Source organism: Anoplopoma fimbria, chromosome 12 (genome assembly GCF_027596085.1).
Source record: "Anoplopoma fimbria isolate UVic2021 breed Golden Eagle Sablefish chromosome 12, Afim_UVic_2022, whole genome shotgun sequence".
In the NCBI taxonomy this organism is placed as follows: domain Eukaryota; kingdom Metazoa; phylum Chordata; class Actinopteri; order Perciformes; family Anoplopomatidae; genus Anoplopoma; species Anoplopoma fimbria.
Window position 1 is genome coordinate 5,819,148 of NC_072460.1, and position 26,222 is coordinate 5,845,369.

General features: G+C 36.5%; 1 protein-coding gene across 2 annotated transcripts; it reads left to right on the plus strand.

The window, feature by feature from the left end:
- Positions 1 to 9,312: 9,312 nt before the first annotated feature.
- On the plus strand, positions 9,313 to 24,799 carry LOC129099829 (scavenger receptor cysteine-rich type 1 protein M130). Of its 2 annotated transcripts, XM_054609225.1 has the most exons (19): positions 9,313 to 9,373; positions 10,752 to 11,063; positions 11,188 to 11,292; positions 11,875 to 12,081; positions 12,244 to 12,432; positions 12,560 to 12,717; positions 14,367 to 14,523; positions 14,659 to 14,961; positions 15,653 to 15,964; positions 16,162 to 16,449; positions 17,114 to 17,416; positions 18,549 to 18,839; positions 19,340 to 19,615; positions 20,487 to 20,665; positions 20,839 to 20,950; positions 21,095 to 21,253; positions 21,674 to 21,769; positions 22,786 to 22,963; positions 23,041 to 24,799. In XM_054609225.1, the coding sequence occupies exons 1-19, from the start codon at positions 9,313 to 9,315 to the stop codon at positions 23,252 to 23,254; spliced, it is 3,900 nt and encodes a 1,299-aa protein (XP_054465200.1). In that variant the 3' UTR covers positions 23,255 to 24,799. The 2 variants fall into 2 exon arrangements, with proteins under 2 accessions (XP_054465200.1, XP_054465198.1); XM_054609223.1 differs by having other exon boundaries at positions 21,677 to 21,769; positions 22,786 to 24,799.
- The last annotated feature ends 1,423 nt before the right edge of the window (positions 24,800 to 26,222 follow it).

The following is a 26,222-nucleotide window of genomic DNA, read 5'->3' on the forward strand; positions in this document are numbered from 1 at the left end:
GTAACCTTAATATTTTTTGCCGAGGCAGAGAAAACAAATATATAAGTTAAGTATAAAGTATAAATAAAGTACAAGTACTGGTTGCGACAATGCTCCTTTGGGAGTGGTTTGTGATATAATTGTATTGTAATTATTAATGCATCATTTATCTAGTTTTAATTATGTGGCTGGTGGTGGTGGGTTTGATTTGAATTATTGTATACTTTGTGGGCAGTTTAATCCTAAACAACGCATCATATTTTTACAAGTTGTTCACAAGTTTTGTATGATCACAGCGGAAGACAGAATTTACTTTTTAATACTACTATAACAGTTTTTACACTTTTTATGGCAGACCAAACTTTGACATTTTATGACAAACTGACATTTTTATGGCTGTTTTAATGACATGCTATACTATGGTTTTTCATTTTTATGATATACTGAGAGTTTTACGTTTGTCTTCACCAACTACAACTAGTAACCCTTTCTAATAATTAATATTTAGGCTACCGCATATTGGAATGGACAGAAATGTACATTGTTGACACACATATATACTGTATATATATATATATATATATATATATATAGTTGTTATTTTCCTACAAGTTTGGCTCTATGACAACAAAATATATTTTTATACTAAAGGGCAGGTGTGTGGCATTTAGGGGGATGTTTTTTGTCAGAAATCGAATATAATATTAATTATTTTAGTGTACAATCAACCAATAATAACAATCGTGTTTTCTTTGTCTTAAAATTGGCCGGTTAAAGCTACATAAGGATCGGGTCCTTTTACAAAGCGGGGCCTCGTGTTTCTACAGTAGCCCAGAACGGACAAACCAAACCCTGGCTCTGGATTGGGACATTGATGTTTTTGAATTTTTGTGTTTTGCGTCAGCCATCGAAGTTACTCTACACACTTGGCACGCAGGAGAAGTTTCAGTTGGTTGGAATCTGAAGCCTCACAGCTAGATGCCGTCAAATCAATAAAAGGGAAAATAAATAAAAATAAGAAATCTCAATGACGCTTCCCACATTTATTTTCTTATATTACAAGTTTTCTGAAATTGTTTAAAATTACAAATGAAGCATTATCTTATTAAATATGTGCTAATTTGCATACATTTCCAGAACAGTAAACTTGATTGGATAAAGCCAGGCTCCATGAATCAGAAAATGCTGTCAACAGCCATAAAAAATGTCTTTCTCCATGTTTTTAAGTAAGAAAATGTTAAATACTAAATCAGGCTATGAATGATTTAATAACAAACCCCTTTGTAAAAACCTTCAGAATATGGATATGGATAACTGGATGTTTCATTCATAGTTTGGTTTATGTAAGTGCTACTGAAGTTGAGATTTCTGAGAAAAAACTTGGCATTTACAGATATGAATTGTTAAATTTCATACATTTTGACACTACAGGTGAATAAGGTAAAACATGAAACTATTAGATATCAACATGAACCTTCCCCAGTGGATTACTTACATTAAGACAATTGTATTGTATTTGTATTACAAGTTCTCTGAAATATTATGTTTAAAATGTAAATGAGGCATTATCTAATGGTATCTTTTGGTGAATTTAGCAGAAATCTACAGACTTAATAGACAAACTAGTAAAAATAAACACTAAATGTGTATGTTGAAAGTTTTCTTTCCACTTGACTGAAGGAAGACATTACATTACATTACATTACAGTCATTTAGCAGACGCTTTTATCCAAAGCGACTTACAGGAAGACATGTTACAGGAGAAAAAAAATCTCAAAATCTCAAAATCTACCAGTGCATAAAAAATAGAAACCTTTCGTGTCTCGTCTTAAAGTAAAACCTCCACTTTCCCTCTTCCCCCTTTGCAATAACAAGTAACGCCTCCCCTCACCTCTTTCACCACAGACACACACACACACACACACACACACACACACACACACACACACACACACACACACACACACGTGTGATAAGGCATTTCCTATAAGATCCCCTATTGATTATACAAAGCGGTTCTCTTTCTCTTGCAGAAATGGGGATCTTAAAGTGAGATATAAAACAAATACTTTCATTTAATTTATATATAATACAAAATATATACAAAAATGTAATTAAATTAAGAGAGGAACCTTTGCACATTGTATTAACAAGAGCGGGTAGTCATTTTCTTTAAGATTACTGGCCTTACAAATTATTTTATAATTTTGAAAGAGAATTTAACTGAGTGTTGGTTCAGTGGAGAATTTTACTTTCCGTTATTCCTCCAGAGGATCCCTAAACCGGAGACAATTATTTATTGTCTTTTTGGACAATATTCATATTTAAAAAACACAAAAAAGCAAAGTGGTAATCATTCTTTACATACTTTAAGACTTCCCCACTCTGTCTGTGGCTCTCAGCTCCATGCCCACTAGTTATAACTAGAGGCGTCAAACTATGGGTCAAAAATATACAATACACATTTAATCTCCAGATTGTTTGATAACTTTTATACCTTTTATTTAATGATGATAAGAATATGGAGAATTTGTAGGACGCTTATTGAAGTTAAATTAGAATATTCATAAGTGACAAAACATAAAAAAAACCAAGTCAAAGAAAATAGCAAAGCTACGAATATAAATTTCCTACTAGTTTCATCTAGAGAAAAATAATTTATATATATACACATATAAATATATATATATATATATATATATATATATATATATACATATATACATGAAATGACGTATTTTATTTATTATTTAACATGTACTGCAGCAATCTCCTATTTAAAGACTAAATGTAGCTTTTTAGTAAATTTTCAGCCATTTCTGTTCCAAATCATCTCTGTTGGCAACAAGACGAAAACACAACCACTTCATTTGTTTTACGGTTTTATGTTTTTATTTAAGGAGGTAATTATAACATGAATGAACAAACTCGGTCACGACCGGCTTGTTTTAACTCTGTGGTAGTAAATGAACAGCCGGTGAAAAATTCTGAAAGACGTCTTTTGGTCTGTGCACTACATTTCTATTTTTTGTTCAAATAAACTCTAATAAGCACAGTTCAGAGCGGATCATTTCAAGTTTCCTGAGAATACATCTGATGCAGAAGCGAGTGTGTGATCGCAATTTCCTGCCGAGATAGACGATTTGTTCACACACAACCCCCAAGGTTTGTGGCTTCATTTCTGCTAAGCTAGCTCCGCTCACAAGCCAGTGGTTGAGTCAGTTATGCTTAATCTCAGATCGCTTTGCTGATAAATTTAGAGTGCGCGGTCAAAACTCCTCTGCATGAGTCATACGTAACATTCAGAATGTTCTGCCGTAATATTGAACTGGAAATTACAGCTATCAATATGACTATTCTTATGCATGTTTGAACAAGACAGCAAATCATCTAAAAAAATGTTTGTTCACTAGTTGATAAGGAAGAATAGTTTCAATCAGTGCATGCATGTATACATACAAACACTGTAGATTGTTTAACCCTGAGCTAAACTGGACATCTTTATCTTGAATTTGTGATTAAAATTAGGAATAAAAAACTTTTAAAAAGAAATAAAAAAAACCTTGCACAGCAGCAAATTTCCCCGCTGCGTGACTAATAAAGGATTATCTTATCTTATCTTATCTTAAAAGAATCATTCACTGTCAATGGCAATTATAGCAGTCAGAATGCCGGTTATAAGGTGGAATCATTGATCATTACACCTAAAAAAATGACTTAATCAATAAACAATCTGCAAACACTCGAAACAATAAAACAAACATGTATTTGATATTAACAAAACAACACACATGTCTCTTGTACACTTTGTTTTTTTTTACATTTTTTTGGAATTCTTTTAAATTCTTCTATTGTATTAAAGGTTTTTTAAATTGATTGTTTAATCATTTTACCGAATGCATATAGGTTGATTATTTTTTAGTTTTAAAGACAAGAATATGGAGTATTAATAGGACATAAACATTTTAAACGAGCCAAAGTAAAAGGCGTTTTGAAAGTATTTTAAAGGAAGACACTGTTATCTCATCTTGTAGGCGAAAGGCTGTGATGACAAAAAGTACATTGATATGCATCAAACAAGCATTTATCTAGTTGTAGATGTAAGAGCATTTTGAATGCTTATTAATGTGAAAGACTTGTCATCAATTATGTTTTATATTATTGCAAATATGTCACTAAGTATTTGATCATATAAACCAGCCTTCACTTATGGGGGCCCACAGGAGGAGTAACAGTCGTTCACAAATACATTCATTTAACACTTTTGTTATAAACCATTTACTTAATGTTCTTCTTATATATGCAACATTTATTTGACAGTTACTTGAAAAATTATGATTTTACAGATTAAAGATAGTATATGAGTTCATAGACTGTGATGAATTGTTATAGTTTTGACTACAAAACTGTATTCAAATGGTTAAAAATTTGCCCCACCTTGACGATGGCAACAGATAAACGCTGCTTACCGAAACATGAATAATTATGATATAATATGTAGTGGTACTCACTGTGGTAGGTTTTTGGTTTTTGGTTTTTGAATCAGGTGATCTGTGTTACAGTTTCCTATAAAAGCTATTTTTATTCAGAAAATCAACCTAGCCTCCATGTTTGAAGAAGTGACTCAGCTCAAAACAAAATAAAAAACAGTTAACATGATGTCTGATGTCACTGAGCTGGCCTCAAATACAGTTTAGGATTCAATTCGAGATCCTCCTGCTCAACTAGCATGCTCCAGTGTTTTAGTGAAATACTATTACCCTTGCCTCCAGTAGCCCCCTTAGGCCCTCTGAACAAGTGTAGTAATATGTAGTGGTACTCACTGTGGTAGGTTTTTGGTTTTAGGGGATTTAACATTGGCCACTATAAGTGAATTCTGCTTATAAAGTTTAGGTACTTTTAGTAAAGTAACATTTTCAATGCTGGGCTTCGGTGTACTTCAGTAAAGGATCTGAATACTTCCTCCACCGCTGAGAAACGCTCACGGCTGCTTTTTCTGTTGCCCTGCAAAAACAAGCTAAAGTCACGTAAGAGTAGTTTTGGTTTTGCACAGCAAAGTGGGGTTTAATACCTACTTACTGGTGTGTTTTAGCTCTGGAGGGTCTGAAACCACACAGCCACAGCCATTTTATTCAGTTTGCACCTGGAACCACGGTCCACATCCAGGCAGCATGCACATGTAAGATCTGACCACGGGCACAAGAAGCTTTCAGGGAAGGGAGTTTGTTTCTGGGCTGCGACTTTGTAGATTTTTTTTTTTATCATTGTGACATTTTAACTAAATGCATCACTAATGGTTTTACAGAAGTGTTTATATATTTACGTCTTTCTACAAATTAAACTTTGTATAGTGATCATTAGTGGTGGAGCAAGAACTCCGATACTTTAATTGTACTTTAAACCAGTGTTTCCTAAACCTTTTTTGTGGGGACCATTGCGACCAAATTCCCAACAGGCCTTATCTATAAATTTAATTAAATTAAATTCATTTTATTTTATATAGCCCAAAATCACATATTTGCCTCAGAGGATTTTTTAGGGGGAAAAAAAAACTCCCCTAAAAAAACACTTGAACAGGGAGACAAAAAGGAAGAAACCTATGGGAGAGCGACAGAGGAGGGATCCTTCTCCCAGGATGGACAGAATGCAATAGATGTCATGTGTACAGAATGAACAGCATAACAGAGTTACAAAATATTCAATGCATATGACATAAATTATTCTTATATTAAGAGTAGTAAGCAGAGCAACGAACGAAAAAAAAAATAAGACTACTTATAATAACAGCAGCAATGACTATAGTAGAATTATAATAATGATACAGGGAATAATAATAATAATAATGTGACTAATAATAATAATGGTAGTAGCAGTGGGTGTCAGCAGGACAGCATGAGGCACGAATACGGTCCATGTACAGCCACGATTTATGGAAACCTGCAAGGCGAGAAAACACAAAGACTCCAGGGTAGAAGCAAAGCCAATAAGCGTAATAGTTCAGGGAATAATAATAGTAATGTGACTAATAATAATAATGGTAGTAGCAGTGGGTGTCAGCAGTAGAAGCAAAGCCAATAAGCGTAATAGTTCAGGGAATAATAATAGTAATGTGACTAATAATAATAATGGTAGTAGCAGTGGGTGTCAGCAGGACAGCAAGAGGCACGACCACAGTCCAGGTACCACAATGATTAATGGAAACCTGTGAGGCGAGAAAGCAAAAGGGCTTCAGGGTGGAAGCAAAGTCAGTAATGTGCATAAATAGAAAACTTTAAAAAATGTTCTCCTCCCTGCTGCTGTCAGTTGTCATTTCAGCACGATCAGATGCGATCCTCCTCCACCCCAGTCGGCATCACAGTCATGCTCCTCATTCATCATCGGATGCAACGACTCAATACACCACCACCACCACCAGTGTCTGGACTCCAGGGGGGTTGTGCCTGTCTGACCTCAGCATCAATGCCCCTCTGTGAGACGGTTTCGCTATGGAGTCCGATCGCCAAAGACTTTGCATTATTCATTTCTTATGTGTAATAAATGATTGTTACATTTTATTGAAGTCTCTCCTGATTGAAATATTATTATACATGATCACTATTGGATAGTTATTAGTTGTTATTATTTTAATATAGAGTTGCATAGTTTAATCATCGACTCCTGATTCAGGGGGTTTGGGCCCTCGCCAAAGATGAATCTAAGAGCTTGTGAGAATAAGAAGAAAAAGTTTTGCTTCAGACACTTTTCTCTAATCTTTGCTTTTTTGGGTGAAATATTGGATACTCTTGGAGAGGTCAAGTATCTCAAAAAATTGTACTCAAGCAAAGTACTTGAGTAAATGGACTTAGTGACTTTCCATCACTGGGGATCATTCTTTAATTTCAAATAGTTTGTTGAATCAGGTAATCTGTGTTACAGTTTTCTATTAAAGCTATTTTTATTCAGAAAATCAACCTAGCCTCCATGTTTGAAGAAGTGACTCAGCTCAAAATAAAATAAAAAAACAGTTAACATGATGTCTGATGTCACTGAGCTGGCCTCAAATACAGTTTAGGATTCAATTCGAGATCCTCCTGCTCAACTAGCATGCTCCAGTGTTTTAGTGAAATACTATTGCCCTTGCCTCCAGTAGCCCCCTTAGGTCCTCTGAACAAGGCCTGCTGGTTGTACCTCGCCGAAGACAAAAATAAAATAAGGGACTGTGCGTTTGCAGTTATTTAGCTAACGTTTCCTCATGTGAGCTGACGCAAATTTGATCAATTTTTGAGATGGAAAAGTTATAGTGGGAGACAAGATTGTGTTTAGGAAATATGATTCTGGCGTGACACTGGACACATTACATTTGGATTCGTAATGGCTGGCAGGGTGGGCTGAATATGTATTTTGGTCAACGGAGCTGACAGAGGCATAACACATATTAACAGCCCACTTTATTTTTCATTTTTTTTTAATGTTTTTTTTATTTGGGGAGGTGGACTTTTTAGACAATAAGTAGTGGCCTTACAAAATATTGAGCACCCCGAGTTTCAGTCTGTTTGCTAATAGTTTTTTAGTTTGAATAGCTGTTTTTGTTTTTATTGAGCTTTTTTCATCTGTTGTAATACTCTGTGTTGACTTTTTAACCTGGGTATTTCAAGAAGCTCTGTATAACATTTTACATGAATCCTTGTATGCCCATGTTCTCAAAGTGTGTCCAGGTTGAGTTGCATCTGAGTTATCGATATTCATTATTTAATTTTTTTGTCATTCTAGCTCAAGAAATGTCAAAATAAATCAAATTACCCATTTCCATCGTGTTATGGTTAAGTCTCTATGTCTCTGTTGAGGAAGCCAGACATTTTTTTTCATCACTGTCTGAGGTTTTTATAGTTTTCAAGATAATAGGGAGCAGGATGTGGGTCGCTTTTCTTTCCTTTTTCTTCTTCGTAAAAAACAATTTGTTTCCAAGAATATTAATAGCTTGACATTTCTCTGGTGTAAGTTGACATTTGTCCCCCTTGATGACTGCAGAGTGTGTTGCTTCTTAAAGCTCAGTCTTTGTATTTAAGAAATTATTCTCAGATGTCAGAATTGGTTGAAGAGGTTCATACATTTGACAGACGCTCCGAAAAGTTTTCATATATTAACGACGCCGGGATTGATTTTAGGACAACCGTAAGACATGTTGTCTGCTATTGGTAATGCCAGTGATTGAGGTCTCAATTCAAATAAAACAAAAGGTTTTTAAGTTTTATAATCATTCAATCTCATTTCTTACTTAGAGAATATTGTCCGTTTAGTTTGTTTAAGGATTGTTTAGGACAAAAACATTGTTTGGATACAGATTGTAAAGCCCTCTGAGGCAAATTTGTAATTTGTGATTCTGGGCTATACAAAATAAACTGAATTGAATTGAATTGAATATTCTAACAATGTAACTTTAGGCTAAGCGTTCATATCATTTAAAAATTTGATTTTTAGACATTTAGATTTTAGTTTTAAAGCAACTATTGACATAAATGAACTATTATTATTAATAACAAATTATGATGATGATGTGATTAAAGAATTAACATTCATCTGTGTTGCCGTGATATATCTATGATGTAACTTGGAAAAAAAGACATCAGACTTTGTTAATTACAAATTCCTTATAATGTCTTTTTCTCCCCCAGTTGAGGTAGATATTAGGAAAATATAAATGGATTTGATAGCGTGTACATTCAAGCCTCAATTATAATTGAAAGTGTACATCGCAGAGTGTAAACGCAAGAAAAATACATTGCAGTCTTTGCTAGAGGACAAATGCACATTTTTAAAGATGCCTAATGCAAATCAGTTGTAGAACTTAAAAATGCTGCATTTTAAATCACCTCACAATTTATCAAACAACATGAATTTAAAAATCTCACAAAATCTGAAGTGGGTCAAAAGTATTTCTTATGGTCAATGCTTTTGCGCATTAATGTTTTTTGCACTTGTGTGTCTACAATTATGTCCTATTTATTATTGTAGTGAATCTAGTGTTCACATATTTAATCTACACAAATATAAGTATGTAAAATATTTTATAAGTTGTCTATTATTGTAGCCTTCACTCACTGATTTATTCAGATCATTTGGACACATATCACGTTTTTTTAAAATAATGTTTTATATTCTGTTTTCCGCTGCAGATCCTCCATATCAATAAGCTATTCAGTTTTTATTTCATGAAGCAATATTTGGGAGTCTAACCAACTCTCATGCACCACATATATGTAACAGCTCATGTCCGTCTTCGGTTGGCACATCCTTGGCAATATAAAGCTGAGCCGATCACTCGTCTGCCTCACTCTCATGTCATGAGCTGTAGCGATGATGTGGTTCCTCCTTCTCCTCCTCTACACAGCTCAAAGTCAGCCGGTGATCACTCAAGGTAAGTTACAACTATTCTTTGTATTCAACTCTCTGTATCTGTGACCATTTCAAAAGTATATATCAGTCAGACATAGTGATTTTGGAAGGCAAACACATGCAGGTGCTGCAGGAAATGTCTTGCTGAATCTAAAAAATAAATATGTTTTTATTATTTCCTGAAGATAAAGGCTCCAATGAAAAGATAAGGGGTTGTGTGAGAAGCACAGGAAGAATTATACCTGTTTGCAGCAACATAGCAACTAAGTTCCAGTATAGCAGTTTAGATATGAAGGAAAAAAATCTGACTCATTAAGAGTTCATATTGAAACAATTCATCCTCTCTATTTTTTCAAGATTTGAAAATGTAAATGCCGCAGTCAGAAAATAAATATTCTTAAAGGTTTTGTCAGCCTTAATTAAGTGACGCTGACTGACTTGGCGCATTTTGATGTCAGGTTAAAAGCTGAATAGTAAAATATAAATAATAATTTATCATTTTATTTGACGTTTCTTAATGTGTAGAAATAAATGCCATGCATCATGTACATTTCTAATTTGTGCCAATTTCCAAATCTTTCATAAAAATGTATGAATGAATGACCAAAAGTCTTAGCGCGCTTCCTCTGTATGATAAATTAATTCTTATCATGTAAGTGCTAATGCAAGTGTCTTGATATAGAAGTTACATCAGGACACTTTTGTCTTTTGGCTAAAATTGTCATACATTAGTATAGTCAGTCAATGTGGGTGATATCTAAATTAATTCTAAAGTAATATTCCATAGTTTTGGATTAAATCATTAAAAACTGGTTGAATGAAAGATTCTTCAAATATTTATTTTAACTCTCGAACGTTTCATGAAAACAAAGCTCATTCAACATTTTTAATAACCAAAAACAAAAAATGATTTGATCAAACTAAAATAACCTATTACTTTTTACTATATATATATATATATATATATATATATATATATATATATATATATATATATATATATATATATATATTATATTGTAAAATGCATTTAAATAGAGTTTTTTTGACAAGGATACACCTAAAAAGATATTCCTGGAAATAATTCAGAATTGACAGATTTGTAAAATAAAATGTTTATTTACTCTATTACATAGTTTCTTAAATTTGCACGTTAAAGTTGCGTTGAAGATTTTCTACTAATAGCAACACATGATAGGGTAAGAAAAAGGGTCAGAAAAAAAGTGTTTGTAAAATTCCATTCAATTAAAAGCACATTTTGTCACAGCATTTGTGTAGAGCACTGCAAAATATGTTTGGATCACTTAAAAAAGAAAATGAATACATGAAGTCCACAAAATGGACACTTATACACTTGTGTATATTTACACACTTCTTTAAACCTCCTGTGATGTGACCAGGTCAGGACAGGATCATTCTAAAGGATGGGAACAACCCATGCAAAGGCTACATCGGCATATACCACGATAGCAAACTGGGTTACGTTGGGCACAGTGTTTGGAGCAACAACACAGAAAAAGTGGTGTGCAGAAGCACTCACTGTGGGGAACCCAAGCATAGCACGACAATGACCCCGCCCTGGCCCATCGACAAAGTCTGGATCAATGACGTGGAATGCAAAGGAAGCGAGCATCGTCTGTGGGACTGTACATTTCCTGGCTGGGACCTCAGCCATTTCCAAAAGGGCTCTTTGAAAAAGATTGAATGTTCACGTAAGAGCTGAGTTTTCTACACTTGTTGAGACACAAAACGTGCTGCTGAAAGTAATCCAAAACAAAGAAAAATAACATGATAATAATGATGATGGAATTTGATTACCTGTTTTTGCTCCTCCAGATACAATCAAAATAGCCCTGGATGGATTTAAGTGTGCGGGAGCTGTCAAGTACTCCACAGACGGGGGTGTAACGTATCCGGGTTACTTTTGTGATGACAACTGGGGTAAGAGTTAGCATCATGAATACAGTGCACTTCAACAGCATTCAGTCTTTACTCAGTGTGGAGAAGACGTACTCAGTGCAACAACATAAGAATAGTCCACTACAGGTAAAAAGTTCTGCACTCAAAATTCTACTTCGGTAAATGTTTATATTTATTAACAGCTGTACGAACTTAAAAGATCAAGTCAAATTTGAAAAGTGGGCCTGTTATGCAGAAATGTGTATTCTACTGCTGATCGAGGTGAAGGTGCAGTAGTTTCATCCACTTTGTACAAAGTCAGGTAGTTCTATCCTGTGGTTTTCAACCTTGTGGTCCAGCCCCCATCCCAGTCCCATCCTCATAGTAACTTGAAACGAAACCACCTGAGAATTGTAGAGGCGAAAGCAGTGTTCGTTGGGACAACTTATAACTAAACTTTTTTATTTCTATATTTTAAAGCTCAAACCAGTTTTTACTGTTTGTTTTTGGCTTTGTAATACATGTAAATGGTTTTGTTTGGGTTAGGTGTCAGGTGTTGTGACATGTTTAGTAGTATGATGATGATTACTCAACACTGTACATGTGATTCCTCTCACATAAAAGGAAAGATGGAAGCCGATCTATTGTGCCAAACCCTCGGATGCGACACGTCCAAGGAGATTCCTAAACAGCGATGGAAGGTTATAAAGAGATTCGGTGATTCAAAGAAGATGAAGATCAAGTGTTCGGGACTTCAAAATGTCACTCATCTGTGGCAGTGCGCTGTGGAGGAAAGTTCATGCAATAACCCTGCTTTAGTCATATGCACAGGTAACACACACACCAACACACACCAACACACACACACACACACACACACACACACACACACACACACACACACACACACACACACACACACACACACACACACACACAGTCACTAAGTTTATTCGAGTGTTGCAGAGAATTAAGAAAATGGTTTGTGAACAGGTCATGAGAGACTGCAGCTCAAAGGAGAAGCATCAAATGTCTGTTCCGGGCGGCTGCAAAAAGAGGAAAATGAAGAGTGGAAACCTGTTTTGCGGAACACAAGCAATCCTGATTTGTGCCAGCATATGTACTGTGGCACCAGAAACAATGACAGTCATGATGAGCTTGGCACACTTCTGACGTGTTCAGGTATTTCTACTTTTTGACCATGACCTTTTTTTTTGTTTTTTTCTTATATTTTATTTACTTGGGAAAAAGAAATCATGATGTCAAAAACACTTTCCTTTTGTTTTAATTTTTTTTTACTCTTTCACAGACAATGTTAAAGTGGTTCTGAAGGACAAAAACCTAGTGAAAAAAAAGTGCTACGGTGTAGTTCATATTGAAGTGAATAAGACAAGTCAACCCGTGTGCGCCTCCAACTGGAACGACGACGAGGCTAAAGTGGTTTGCTCGGAGCTGAACTGTGGGAGTGTGAGTCTTTTTTTTAATCATAAGTTCAGTAGCCGTGTTTACATGTTACATTCACATTGATGCGCATTTGATAAAACCTCTAAGGGAACGGTACAGTTCGCACAGAAACTTCCTCAATTGACTTATGGCAACGCATTTGCCCAATGAGTTACAACAACTTAAACTCACGTGACTGAACAGCGGTTTCTGAAGTCTGCGTCTTCCCGGATATTCATATCACGTGCCCACGCTCGACTTCGACTCCTGACAGTTTGAAACATGAATATTGTTTGCTGACATGCCCTGACAAAAACTATTAAAACTTGCCCAATTGAAAGAAATTGCTCTTTCTGTATAATGGCGGTTAACAACCATACAGCCTATAGTTCCAACTTCTGACCAAACTTTGTTGTAGCCAAGTTTATTCGCTCTAAACCAGATGATGGAAAACGTGCCAACTAGCATTTATTTTTTGTGACATTTTAAAAAGTGTTTCCCTTCAATTGTCGAGCATATTTTAATATGCTTGACAATTGAAGGGAAACACGGCTAGCGGCACTTCTTATATAAATGTTTTATTTTGCAAGCCCATGTAATATGGCTTAATAGCAGCCAACATGGCCAGTTGTTCTTTTTCATTGCGCATTGTGTTTTAAATATTTATCATTCTATATTTAACTTTTCATTTTTAAAAAGGAGAGTATGTTTTTTCTTTTCTCTCTTTTCTTCTTTTTACAAAAGTTACCTAGTCCCGCTTTAAATGTGTAAAGAAATACATTTTTTGGGAAATAAGCTAATTCATTAGCTTGCTGAGAGTTCCAACAGAGGATCAATACGTGTCCCATGTCTTTCCCTAAAACATGAAACTAGGAGATGATTAGCTTAGCTTAGCGGCAAGACTGGAAACTAACAGGGAGGGCTTTTTAATTTTAGGTAATAATAACAATAATAATAATAATAATAATAATAATAATTATTATTATTATTATTATTATTATTATTATTATTACCTAAAATTAAATAATAATAATAATAATAATAATAATAATTATTATTATTATTATTATTATTATTATTATTATTATTATTATTATTATTATTATTATTATTATTATCAGTAGTAGTAGTAGTAGTAGCAATCTCATTCCAGTAACTTTCACTGTTCTGTTGAGTCAATCAACATCGTCTGATGTCGCTGCAGAGTCGCTGCCCATCTTTAGGCGCAGGCTGAAAACTCACCTCTTCAAGAAGCACTACCCTGAGCCTTCCTCGTAGCACTTATTGCACTCGTATTAGTTGCTGCACTTACTGTATTCGTATCAGTTCGCTGCACTTATTTGTATTTGTTTACTGCACTTATCCTATTCGTAGTAGTTTGTAGCACTTACTATATTCGGATTAGTCTGTTGCAATTATTGTTTTCGTAGTAATCTGCCTCTGCACTATACTTTTGTTCTGGTTTATGCTTTGAGATGCTTGTTTAAGAAAGGAGATGCACTTATGACTTCTGGTGACTAGTAGTTCTCTTGAATACCTATGTTGAATACACTTCCTGTAAGTCGCTTTGGATAAAAGCGTCTGCTAAATGACTGTAATGTAATGTAATGTAATGTCTGTTTGGCACAAACGAATAATATGATATTCAGATTATCAGTACGGCTTCCTTCTAGGTGTTTCGTAAACGTCAAAGCAAAGAGAGAAAGCAGGGGATAATGGACAACGTGAAGTGCTCTGGCAACGAATCATCACTGTGGTACTGCAGAGCCAAGCGTGACCACAACCACAACCCTTTTACATGTGATTCCACCGCCCACGTAGTCTGCACAGGTGAGATATGGTGATAGTCATATTCTGATAGTCTCTTCCTGTTATTTTTAACTTTGACATGATGGTGGAAGCAAAACAATTTGTGATGTCATGTTGTGTTTCATGTTTGACAATTCTCTCGCTGTCATGGAGCAGATAGTATGAGCGTGAGATTGATGGACGGTCCTGGGAAGTGTGCCGGGAGAGTGGAGATCGAGCATGAGGGCAAATGGAAAAGGGTTGACCAAAAAGATTGGAAAGACACAAACTCAGATATTGTCTGCAGACTATTGGGCTGTGGGAATAAAGGAAGTGTGGGAATATTCAGCCAGGGTTCAGGTGTATTTCTGGCTTATAATGTAGAATGCAACGAAAAGACCACACACATATCTGAGTGTCTTAAAGATGAACAAAACAACAAAGTCGACGGGACGAAAGCAATCGGAATAACCTGTTCGGGTGAGTGTGTGTTTTTTTTTTTTTCATTTGTCTGTTTTTGACTGACTGTCATTCACCAATTCCAACCCGTCAGTTCCAGCTGACATGGAGCAACATTAGCATCAAAGTCCTGTTTTAGGATACCTGAAACATTTCCAGTCCAATATTCGCTCTCTTATAGCACCAACTCCTGAGAGAAATATATGGTCAAATTTAAATGGTAAAAATCTCCGATATGTTCACAAGCTAGTCACTAACTTAGTGCGGTTGATGATGTTGCTGAGGCTGAATAATAACAGTCAAAAACAGTGAAGTTGCAGAATAAACAACCAACCCAAATAGCTGTGAGGTGCTAAACTGCTCTTTGGAGCCAAGGGGAACTGAAGGGTTGGGTGACAATGCTCTGTCTCTTTTTCTTCTTTCATTATATGTTGTTACTATCCTCGGAACATGAGTACTACAACAAATTTCAAACAAGATATCAAATAACTAATCACCAGACCATTAAAAGCTTAGGGAGGATAATTTCGTAAATTTTCCGTATGCACATATGTATATTTAGATTTTCATGGCTGAAAACAACATATCTTCATTGTTTAAGTTTAAAACTACATCTCACCATTTTAACAATTTATAAACTAAAGTACCCCTATTAAGACTATTTTGTGAACACGTTAATACTAACGGCCTGTCTTTCTTTTGTCCCTGTCAGGCCACAAAGTGGTTTTTCTGAAGGCAAATAAGTCCTGTTCTGGCATGGTGGGGTTACAGTACGGCATCCAAATCTACTGGCTCTCCGGCTCTAACAGGACATGGAACCAAGAGTCTGCAAACACTGTGTGTCAGCAGAATAACTGTGGGAACGCCTCAAGTTATAACTCCATCCGTAATACAAATATGAATTATTCCATTTGGCCTGAATCTTACAACTGCTTATCCAGCCCCAAATCTCTGTTTGACTGTGAAAATACACCAACACCAACATCTGACCACAACGATACTATTGCCACTGTGAATTGCTCAGGTAATGTGAAATTACATTTTTGAATTGAAAAACAACGTCTTTTATGCGTCATGGCCATTATCTATTACATTACAGGTAGTCCTGTGTTCCAGTTTAAAAATACATATGAATGGAGACAAATGGTTTTGTTTTGAAATAAATCTGCTGGTGCCAGTATGTGGAAAACATCTTTTTTTGCTGTTTGGTTACCACAACAGGGAACATTAAAGTGGACCTGGCCAATAAGTGTTGGGGCAATGTCAAGGTTTGTTTGGACGAGAAGTGCGGAGAAGTGTGTGCTGACACCTGGACAAAGGAAAAGTCGGAAATGCTTTGTAAAAAACTGAAGTGCGGGTATCCAGTCGAATCCAAACCCACTACCGAGCATCAAAAAAAGAATGTGACCTTTATAAGTTTGCACTCCACGAAGGAGACGACAGACCTGTCCCAGTGCAATTTTGTCAAAGGTGACGCCAGCTGTGTCCCAGCCTATGTTGTCTGCTCAGGTAATTGATAGTTTTTTATACTTTATTTTCAAAATGATATGTATATCCTTTTGGTCATCTTAAATGCCTCATGGATTTCTACCACCTTAAATTTCAGTTGATTCTTGTCCTTATATCCTTCGCATAGGAGGTGATATTTTCATTGATTTTTTTTTCCTTCAGTTAATCTGTTTGTTAGGCAGTTATACCTGAACATCTCACAGATTACAGTGAAATCTGGAAGGAAGTTAAACCTAAGACCAACTAATTTGTTACAGCCTTAACATTTTAAGTCGAAACAAGTTGCCCTCCACATGGGCAAAATACTTCCTCACTCCCAACTCGTCAAATACTGATGCTTGATCAGTGGCTCTACAATTCAAGCTATGACGCTATAGGTACCCAACTACCACCAGGGAACCAAACCCCCTGACCTCCCTTAGTGGACTTCCTCATTTCTTATACTAACTCAGTTGATGTGACCGTCTAATAATGACGCAGATGAGTTTACATTGGAGTTAGCTGAAAGCCTTTTGCGTCTCATACGACAAGAGACGCTGACCAAGCGCCTCTATTTGACAAGTTGAGATTGAGTACAGGTTGGGAAAAACCAACAACCGATTGTTTATTTCTCTGTCTTTGAGCAAATGGTCAGGGTTCTAACTCTTGAACTGTTGTGTTGCAGGTAGCATCAAGGCCAAATTAAATGCTTCAAGAGATAAATGTTATGGAAATGTGGAGGTGGATTATGAAGGCCAGTCGCTCCCAGTTTGCAAAGAAGCTCTCAAAGATTCCAAAACACAAAACGCTATCTGTGAGAAGCTGGGCTGTGGTCCGACTATCATGCAGATCGCCTCCTTCGGTCCTATAGCAGCAGGGCGTCGTGTCATTTCACAAATCCAGTGTGATACTTCACAAAAGTCACTAGAAAAATGTACTGTCACTGCTGCCCTGGACGCCTGCGAACTTGGTGGCCTCCAATGCTCCGGTATGTCTACAGAATTTGTCTCAGATTGATCACTTTCAACATGTCTTTCTTAATCCTATCTTTGTTGAATTCCAGCTCAAGTCTTTTCGTATTTTCTCCGTATAGGCTAAACCTCTTCATGCTGGAAGAGTAAGGATGTGTAGGTCAGAATAGTGCATGGGCAATTCTTAATTTTTCTTCTAGCATTCCAAGGAATAGTTGTTTTTTGGGGAAAGATATATGCCAAGTCCCTTTCTTGCACAGAATAAGATGAAAAGATGGAAACCACTCTTGTTTGTATGACAAATATGAAGCTACCAACAGGAGACTGTTAGCTTAACTTAGAACAAAGACTGTAGTGGAAAAGCTAGCTTGGCTCCATTCAATGATAATAAAAAAAAAAGAAGAAGCCGGTTTTGAAGTCTTGAAGTGGCTGTCACAGTCTTTGTACCATGCTAAATGAAATGGCTGCTAGCTGTAGCTTCCTTTTTGATAAAAGATCTGAAAGTGGTATTGATTTTTTTATCTTAACTCTCAGCAAGGAAGCAAATAAGCAGATATTTCCCCAAAAACACTGAACCATTCCTTTAAACAACAACGCACACAGCTTTAATTAAGGATATATATTTTTTCCCAACAGTTAGAAATATATTAGCTAATCTTTAGGCATTTCCATCATGTGGTAGTTCCAGGGGCGCCGCTAGGGATTTTGGGCCCCATGAAAAGAATCTTTACAGGGCCCCCAACACAGCGGCAAATTTTTTTTATGCTATTTTACATACAATTATGCATTTTAATGGTATTTTTGACTATCATTACCATATTTGTGAAAGAAGAACAGCATGACAGTTGACATGTACAGTAGGGGAAGAACTGAGCACTCTGAATACTAACTCACTAACTCTGAATTTTTTCTGTATTATAATTTCATCATCATTAGGGGCCCCCTCCATCATGGGCCCCTAGAATCCGTCTCCTTTACCCCCCCTTTTCGGCGCCCCTGGGTAGTTCTATTGGCAAAATGGCAGAGGATCACAGTGTTAGCTTATTATTACATGTAATCTGAATCTTTGAGTTTTTGCTACATACAAGTTTTGTGAGTTTTGCATTTCCTGAACTTATCTCACCTCTGCCTGGAATGCTTTTATTTTAGGCTGGAGCAAGATAGCGCTGACTACCAAAACGTCATGTAGCGGAGCTGCATTTCTTCACTGGCATCAGGATAATAGTAGTGCTATTTCCAGAGAGGGCCTGACTACAACTTGGGGGGGGAGACTTTGCCAGAGTTTGGGATGCGGCAAGCTCAAGTCCATGACCACAACCACATCGGATTCTCCCTTGACCACACGCATCACATGTACCGGGAAAGAGGAAAACATCTGGGGCTGTGTCAGGGAGACAACGAGTAACCAATCAAAGCAGCAGCTCTTTCTTGAATGTGAAGGTAAAATACATTTTCTGCAGGATTGTCTTCGCAAATGATCATAAAATCTTTGCAAAGAAAAACTACTATTACTATAGCTGTTTTCTTTTTATAGATGCTACTTCACAATCATTCCGATTGGTCATTAATGGTGTAGACTTGAAATTTTAGGAAATATGATTATTTGCTTTCTTGCCAAGTCTTAGATGACAATATTGACATACCACTCTCATGTTGGTACGCTAAATATGAAGAACTACAACAAGTAGACGGATAACTTAGTGTAGCTTAGCGTAGCAAAGCACAAAGACAGAGGAAGCATGAGAAAACAGCTTGCCTGGTTATATCCAAAGGTAAAATAAACCCTCTAAAGCTCACTAACTCACTAATAATAATTTTCAGGGGTTTACAAGTTCAGCTATTTCTAGATATATATTCCAGCATATATCCCTCCAGAAAACCACAACTTGTCGTTGCTCCGTTAATATTTGATCTTGTTGCTTTATTGCTTCTCTTCCTAGATGAACCCAATGTCACCCTTTCAGAGAGATGCTACGGTGCAGTGAAGATAAATGGCATTGAGGTGTGCAACAGTAACTGGAAGGATGACTACTCACATCTCATTTGCCAAGAGCAGAAATGTGGCAACGCCATTCCCGGCCACTTTCCTGGTCTTCAGTCTAGTTCAAATAAGAAGTACCACCATGTTCGTTGTGAGGACAACCACTATCATTTCGGCCAGTGCAAGAGATTCAAGGGAAAGTGTGACGGAAGATTGGTGTCCATTTACTGTGTTAGTAAGTATGTATGTATGTATGTATGTATGTTTGTGCTTTTTGTCGAAAATGCAGAGTTTTCATCTGATCTCCCTGTCACCTTGTCTGAAGAAATGTTGTTAATACTATTTTAAATGTCCAAAATATGTCACCAATGAGCCAAATTAAGTTTCTAGGGCCCTCACACCTTCTTTGTCTTATCACGTTATTCTTGATGCTTCTATTTTATCAGAAAATATAAGCATCTACTTGTTTTCACATTTTACATAAAATACAAGATTCCTCTGTTGATGCCTTGAAACTGTCCTCCTTAGTGACATTATTTTTCTGAACTTTGCAGCTGAAGTCGTGAATCCATTCAAATACAGAATGAAATACAGTACAAAAATATTTTTCCATTTTTCTTACTTACTCTTTGCTCTTTTAGCCGAGATCCATGTTAAAAATATTGATGCAACTCTCATGTCCACTTTAGCCAGGAGACAATTAGCCTAGCTTAGCATAAAGATGAGGAGCAGTGGGGAACTAGCCTGGCTGTCTCTGTCCAAACTTTTAACCGAAATAAAAGCCTATTCAGCACCTCCAATACTTTCAAATGATTATGTTATATCAACGTATTTATTTTATGAAAAATAATGTTGAAAACTGCAACTTATCGTTTTTACTCTTTGGTTTTAATACCTTTGTACAGAGAAGGGCTAAATGTTTCCCCCTACTCCCAGTCTTGATGCTCAGCTTAGCTCACCGTCTCCTGAATCCAGCTTCATATTTACCAGACAGATATACAAGAGCGTTATGGTTCTTTCAATCAAACTCCCGGCAAGAAAGGGAACAAGCAAAAATGGCAACACGTAACAACGTAATCCTTTTTCGCATTCTTATAATTTTTCAGACAGTGTCCAGTTCAACACCACAGCATACTGTGGAGGTCAAATTGAAGTCAAATATGGGAACAAGTCGGAAAAAGTGTGTGCCCCGAAGTTTACCCCGGAACATTCTGATATGCTTTGTAAGCAGCTCAAATGTGAAGGCCACAATGATAGCATAAAGATCACTAACAAGGAAAACCTGGTAAATCTTTTTTGTTTCTTTCCATTAATTAATCATCACTGGATCTTCTGTATCACTATATGCTGTTTTTTATAGTATATTCAGCCCTCAATTGTAGCTGTCAAACTTTCCATTATTTTGTATGGCTGCATTTAAAGGTATCACTCTAAAGACAGACACATTTTAATTTCAAGGTCACCTTGGGAGACACACTGAACTGCACCGATGATCACCTGGACATCAGATACTGCTTGAGCCACAAGTCTTGTGGTGGTAAAGTCAAACCTGCTGAGATCTACTGTAAAGGTAACCAAAACCACAAATCCTTTTCCATTAAGTCAAAAAAAATTCTGATTTGATTAATAAGGCTAAGAATATCTAGAATAATCCAGCATCCCCGCTCTGTGAGTAAAATGCAGAATAGAAAAAGATGGCTGTGTTTCATTTCAGGATATAAGGCGCCGACAAGCAACTCTCCTGAGGCCACCAAGACCTCTTTAACGCTTATATTGCTGGTGGTAGGATTCACTCTGGTTCTAGTGATATTGATTGTCGTATTCATACGAATCTTTATCGTCAAGAAAGCCAAAGAAAGGCAGAACGTCCCGCGTGAGTATCAGTTACAATTGAGTATTGGTCATTTGTTTCACATTTAATGTCATGAAAAAGTGTACCATTCTAACCGACGTAATGAAGGAGGTGTACTGGAGCCTTCTGCCACAAGAGGCCACTCTCTCTGCATGCTGACTTAATCCTTACTGCTGTATGCTGCTGTATAAGATCATTCAAAATAACAGCTGCTTTTGTTCAGCTGTCATTTCTGATAGCTGAACAGCTCTAACATCTACAAATTGAAATAACAGCACATCACTGTTACCCATCAATGCTAACTTGAAAGCGGATTAAAGTACAGCACTGGAGCAAAAATCTGACTTTAAAAAGAGTTTTAATATATACGCATGTGTACTGTACTAACTGTTTTTGTGCTGTCCTGACCAGTAGACGTCTGATGCTCTTTTTTTGGTGTAGCAGGAATGTTTTCAAAAAAAGAAGTGGAGTTTGAAAGTGGCGAATATGACGACGTGTTGAGCAAAGCAAATGAAATGGAAGAATTCAGTCGTGGCGGTGAGTGTCAAGACATGAACATTCTTTTGTTTTACTTGTATTTTTGGGGGGAATTTCCTAAACAATTCGTAGAATAGTGTAGCCTATAAACAGGCTGTTCCTCAGTTATATCTCACTAGTGTATACATTTGTGTTGTAACGTAAGTGTGGTAACATGAGATAAGAAAAGATAAGGTAATATAGAACTTTATGAATCCCAAAGGAGATTCATAAATTTTAACTAAAATAAATACAACAATATAAGAATAAAAAACAGAAAGTGTATCACAAATAATGCTTATATTAGTGCCTAATAGAATAAAAATAACAGTTAGTAACCTTGAGCAAAATAAGTAAACTAAAATAGAAAAGTACCATGGCGCACAGTAATGAGAGAACATTGCCGCTGATATTGTAAAAAGTATTGAATTTGAATATTATTGAACAATTTATTAACAGGCAAAAGCAATATTTCACAGGATATAGATATCATTGTTCATATAGCAGCATTTCATTGTACATTGCATTATGTGGGCATCTCAGCTATATTGCTATCATTGTGCTTTTATATTTTTATGATTATATTTATGTTATTGTATAATATTATCTTCAAATTATTATATCCTGTCTTTATAGGGGTTTATATTCCAATATACTTCAATATACAGTATATATTAAATTTTAACACAAATTATTAACACTTTTAATGTCACCTTTTTTTAATCCCCATTTTATTTTCCTTTTATTTCATTCACATAGTTATTTTTTCTTGTCTTACCTCTTAGTGTGTCTCTTTTTTGCTGTAACATGGGAAATCTCTCCTTTTGGATGAATTAAGTTTCAATTTAATATTCACACTTGATGTCAAAGTAAAAATAAGCACAAACTTGGAACATGGCAGAACATACCTTTCATGGCCGAGTCCATTTGGATGGTTTGAATTTTCTCATAATGGGAATCGCTCTTTAGTGTGATTTTGTGTAGGATGTTGTGAACAAGGAATTTGTGAAAGCGCCTCGTCGCTGTTGTTCATGCAGGATTCAGATCTGAGGCCGAAGTCATCACGGAGAACGACGCACGGAGCACTTCCTCGTTTCCTTACGATGACATCGACGACGTGGCTGTCGCACGACCGCTGACCTCTGGGGCCGCCACTGCCTGTGCCACAGGGGACGACCGCATCCACGAGGGTGCCCCGGAGCAAAGCCCTGGAAAGTTCCCAACCAGCTTGAATGCATTTTTTTCCAGCTTTGACAAAGTCTCGCATTGTCAGAAATCAGCAATTTTAACAGGCAACTAATTGTTTTCACAGATGAGGTGTCCTACGAAGTGGACGACCCGCAAGATAATTACGACGACATCGAGGCCAGCCCTTTAATCACTCAGACTGAAGCTGAGGTCCATGATAGCACCCAAACCACACCTGAGAGCGACGCAGCGGCCCCTCTAGGATTGGAAAAGGGGGATGAGGACTACCTAGTGCCTACACCGGTGAGCCAAAACTGAGTTTGGCTAAGTAAAGCAGATCACCCCAAAAACCCAGCTCCAATAAACTCTGCCATAAATGTACCAAAAAAAAGGCAGAAATTTGCTTCTCTAGATGAAACAAAGTGAATCATCCATACTCTGAAATACTGATGATTTCAGCTAAGACAATATTGTATAGATTATAATTAGAAAAAAAGAGTCTAAGACATTTCCTGTATATACAGAAAACCCAATCTAAGTGCATATTATCAATAATCACAAACAAAGTGTAAGCCATCCAATCACAGGTGAGGAAAAATGCCCTTTCTCTTCAAATGTACAAGATGAAAGTGAACTAAATAAGTTTGCATCACTTAATACGCATTGTTAATAAGCATAGATGCAATAACAGCTTTCTGTTTTTTTTACTTAATGTTGTTGATGACATTTTTTTTATAAAATGTGCTCAGGATGGTTTAGAATCATATCTGATTTTCTGATTTGTTTATTAAATCTGATATATTAGTAGTTGTTGTGTGCAAAGCTTCAATGATTTAAACAATATTTTATGAGAAATTAGTTTTGCAGTAGTTTTTAAATTTGATTTCTATAAAAACATGTGAATAATAGTAGTGGGAAAAAAAGAAAAAAAAAAAAGAAAAGGCAAACGCTTAATAAATTGTATAACACAGCTGATACAGTAAACTCATTTTACCGCAGGATTATATTGTATATTTCTGTGCAAGTTTATAGTTGTAAGATTTTACTGTCACTTTTTAAAAAAATGTATTGAATAGTTTCTTAGAGTTCTATAACAATGTCTGTACGGTGAATATGGAGATACAGCCAGCGGATGGTTAGCTTAGCTAAGCATAAAGACTGGAAGCAGGTGAAAACAGCTGACCTGGGTCTGTCCGCAAGTAAAAGAAAGCCACTCAGTAGTTTTATTTGTACCTTTTTTCTGGCAACCAGAAAAATCCAATTGCATGACTTTTTGTAATGAATTCCAACACATTAACATGGTCAAATGCGCTCGATGTACTTTTTTGACAAAAGATTGTCTTTACTATAGAATAATGAGAAGAGAGTTAGGCGGGTTTTTGTTATCTTTTGGACGAAGTGTGGCTAGTCGTTTTACCCTGCTTCGAGTCTTTATGCTAGGCTCTACTTCAGATTTAATGTACAGACATGAGTCTTATGAATCTTCAAATCTAACGCACCGCAAGAAAGCAAATGTACATATTTCCAAATTCAAAGTGTTCCTTAACGTGTCCTATAAAACATGAATATAACGTTCAGTCAGCCCTGAATGTCGTCATTTATTGCTTAAGTGGCTTCAACAACAATGTGTGTGTTGTCAAATTACTTTTAACTGGTAAAAAATGACTTTCATTGTATTTGTTGCATTATTTTTTATTCTTGTAAAGTTGCCGCATATATCTTGCCACACCTTGTACACAGTCCACAATTCAGTCAGTGCATCATGGCATTAGCTCTGAAGCAATCACTGTATCTCGTTGCGAGGCACCATTGTGTTAGCCTTGTGTTAAAAGCAGCTTTGTCCAGCACAACATTAAATTCTTTGCCAAGACTTTGTGTGTTTTGTGTTACCACTTTTAGGTTTTTCACTTGCATCAGGAGATGCCTCAAGGTTCAGAGCGTTTTTGGAAATGGCTCAGATGTTGAGTATCAAACTGTATGTTGTATAAGTCATATATAGTTTGATACACAGCACAATAAGCCATTTCCTTCACCAGACTTCGTCTGAAGATTCTGCCTGAAATTCACTGCTGCTCTCATCTTTAACAATATCTTATGCTGCTCTCCTGTTATTTAAATTTGATGTTTTTTTTCAATTTTTAGTTGTGATTTTGCAAGGCATAACAGTTACCCCTGACGACAAAAAAAAAAAAAAGATCCAAACACTCTTGCTCTGCTAATAACATTTCGAATACAGTTTCATCCCCCTGCAATTTAACATTCTCTATAATCACTTAAACATTCCCCCCCCCCAGTAGTGGTGACACAGAGAGAAAACAGCTGCTCGCTACAAATGTTAACACGAGTAGTGCCATTCGTTAGGGACCGTCAGACACACTGGTGCTGCTTTCAAGAGATTGACAGAACCCCGCTAGAGCCTCAATGTTTAGTCAGGAGTTAGCCAAGGGCCTACGAGATCACAGAGACAGCGATACACCCAAAGGGACTAATTTGAAAGCAGCAGCCTATCGTGTGATATGTAAACATCACGCCCAGCTTCGATGTCAGGGGCCTTGCTGAGGGATCACCATGGGGGATTAAGTCTGCTGTGTGGCCGAGGCTGAAATAGAAACAGCGGAGACAAAGTGGTCTGTAAGCGAAAGCCGTAACGTTTCATTCAGTCTCAGTAAGCATTCAGTCGAATTTGTGAGATTTTAATAAGTAATCCTCTTTGTTTAAAACAGAACTGATCTCTTAACAACTCTGGTCTCTGTTATCTTATGACCCTGTTCCCATCTGGTGTCGTACTGGTGTTTTTTAGCCCGTAATATCATGTAAAATGTATAATTTCCCAAAGAATACCATTGTTCTTAGAAAATGACAATGTCAGCTGGCCCACTACTTTGTTCCAGACTGAAATATCATTGACAAGTATTGGATGGATTGCCAGACATTCATGGTCTCCAGAGGATGCATCCTGACTGACCCCGGCAACTGAGACCGGAGAGATTTGAGACCATCACCCAAGTCAGTTTAGCTGAAATGTTTTGGGCTCTGCACATGCACACAATTTATTGATAAAATATGATGCTGCAGTACTGTGCACAGCAATATTTTAATTGTTAGAACTTATTGTGCTAACCATCACAGATGGATTAATTATCAGGGATAATAAAGTCCATTAGATAAGAGAGGGTTTTTTATAGAGGACCTTTGACAAAGTTTCAGCCTTTGTCATATTTTCAGACTGTCCCAAGAGTTCTTTTGCATCACCGTCACATCTTTTAAATGGAACCTTTAGTGTTTT

Excerpts from the sequence above, each read along its gene's own strand:
- LOC129099829 (XM_054609225.1), top strand. The coding sequence starts at position 9,313 with ATGATGTGGTTCCTCCTTCTCCTCCTCTACACAGCTCAAAGTCAGCCG. Across the intron at positions 15,965-16,161 it reads TGCCACTGTGAATTGCTCAG|GGAACATTAAAGTGGACCTG; the intron begins GTAATGTGAAAT and ends TTACCACAACAG. Across the intron at positions 20,951-21,094 it reads TGCTGAGATCTACTGTAAAG|GATATAAGGCGCCGACAAGC; the intron begins GTAACCAAAACC and ends GTTTCATTTCAG.